We start from the raw sequence: 1,339 nt of genomic DNA on the forward strand, positions 1-1,339 counted from the left end.
CCCCCCCCCACAGCCAGCCCCCTCTCCACCCCCAGCCGTGCCTCTCACGCCACACACCTGCCCCCTTCCCCCCAATCCACTCATCAGCCCCTATCCAGTCCCCCAGCCCCCACACCAGATCCCTCCCCACCAGCCCCCCATCTCAGCCCCTAGTCACACACTCCAGCCCCCCAGCCCCAGCCCGCCCATAACGCAGGGTCCCCCCACACTAGCCCCCCCCAGCCGCCCTCCCCCCCGCACACCAGCCCTGCGCCCCCTGCTGGCCTCACCCGCAGCTCGTAGCGGAGGCTGTTGTGTTTCATGTGCACCGCGGTGCCGGGCCCCAGGCAGAAGTCCCAGCCGGCGAAGACCTTGTTGCTGTAGGTGCTGAGCGCCCCGTTTTCGCTGACCAGGCTGCGCTTCAGGAGATGGACGGCCCTGAGGGGAGAGCGCAGGGTGACGGCCCCCAGGAGATGGCGAAATGCAGCCAGCTCAGGGGTGGGGCGCGGGCGCTGGGTCTACGGGGACCCCGGCCCGGCACCGGGACGCGGCCCCTCTGGGGCAGGGCGGGGGCTGGGTATCCGGGGACCCCTGGCCCCTCTGGGGCAGGGCAGGGCTGGGGCTGGGTATCCGGGGACCCCTGGCCCCTCTGGGGCAGGGCGGGGCGGGGGCTGGCCCCGTGGGGGTACCTGGGAAGTGACTCACCGGTGGACGATCCAGAGGAGGCAGACGGAGAAGTAGCCCAACATGCTCAGCAGATAGGCCAGGGGGATGTTATAGGAGAAGCCCACGAAATCCACGGCCGAGTTTTGGTAATAACCGTAGAACAGGTAGGTGAGCTCCATGAACCCCTGAGAGAGACACAGCCTAAGCGGGGGGCCGTCACCTCCAGGGGGCACCGGCTCCCATCCAGCCCCAGGGCGGGGACTGGGAATGAGACAAACTGATCTGGGGAATTGGGGCCAGCTCCGATTTGTGGGGGACACATGAACGGGAGCTGAGGGCGTGGGGGGCGGAGCTGAGGCATGGGGGGCTGGGGGCGGAGCTGAGGGCACGGGGGGCTGAGGGCGGAGCTGAGGTGTGGGGGGAGCACTGGGGGCGGAGCTGAGGCGTGGTGGGGGGGTCCCACAGGCCGGGCTCTCACCGTCCCGGAGAGCAGGTCCATGAGGTAGGTGAAGTAGCTGACCAGGCCCCGCTTGGTGGGGTCGTACTGCAGGCAGCTGATCACTGCGGGGGGGGGGGAGAAAAGGGGTGAGACCCCCTCAAACCAAACCTCCAAATACCCCCGGGTCACCCCTGCCCTCCCTGGACATAGGACCCAGGCTGCCATTCTGGGGGCTATTCCCTTCTCTCCCCTCCC

General features: G+C 69.0%; 1 protein-coding gene across 1 annotated transcript; it reads right to left on the minus strand.

Annotated features, from left to right (window-relative positions):
• Positions 1-269: 269 nt before the first annotated feature.
• Positions 270-1,206, minus strand: LOC113409078 (transmembrane channel-like protein 7; the record flags this gene model as incomplete). Its single annotated transcript, XM_026662663.1, has 3 exons — positions 270-417; positions 685-830; positions 1,124-1,206. Coding segments are annotated over 3 exons (377 nt in total), but the record flags the coding sequence as incomplete, so codon positions are not given.
• Between the last annotated feature and the right edge of the window lie 133 nt (positions 1,207-1,339).

The sequence above is a fragment of the Terrapene carolina genome, unplaced genomic scaffold (genome assembly GCF_002925995.2).
Source record: "Terrapene carolina triunguis isolate 2854851 unplaced genomic scaffold, T_m_triunguis-2.0 Scaffold29298, whole genome shotgun sequence".
NCBI lineage: Eukaryota > Metazoa > Chordata > Testudines > Emydidae > Terrapene > Terrapene triunguis.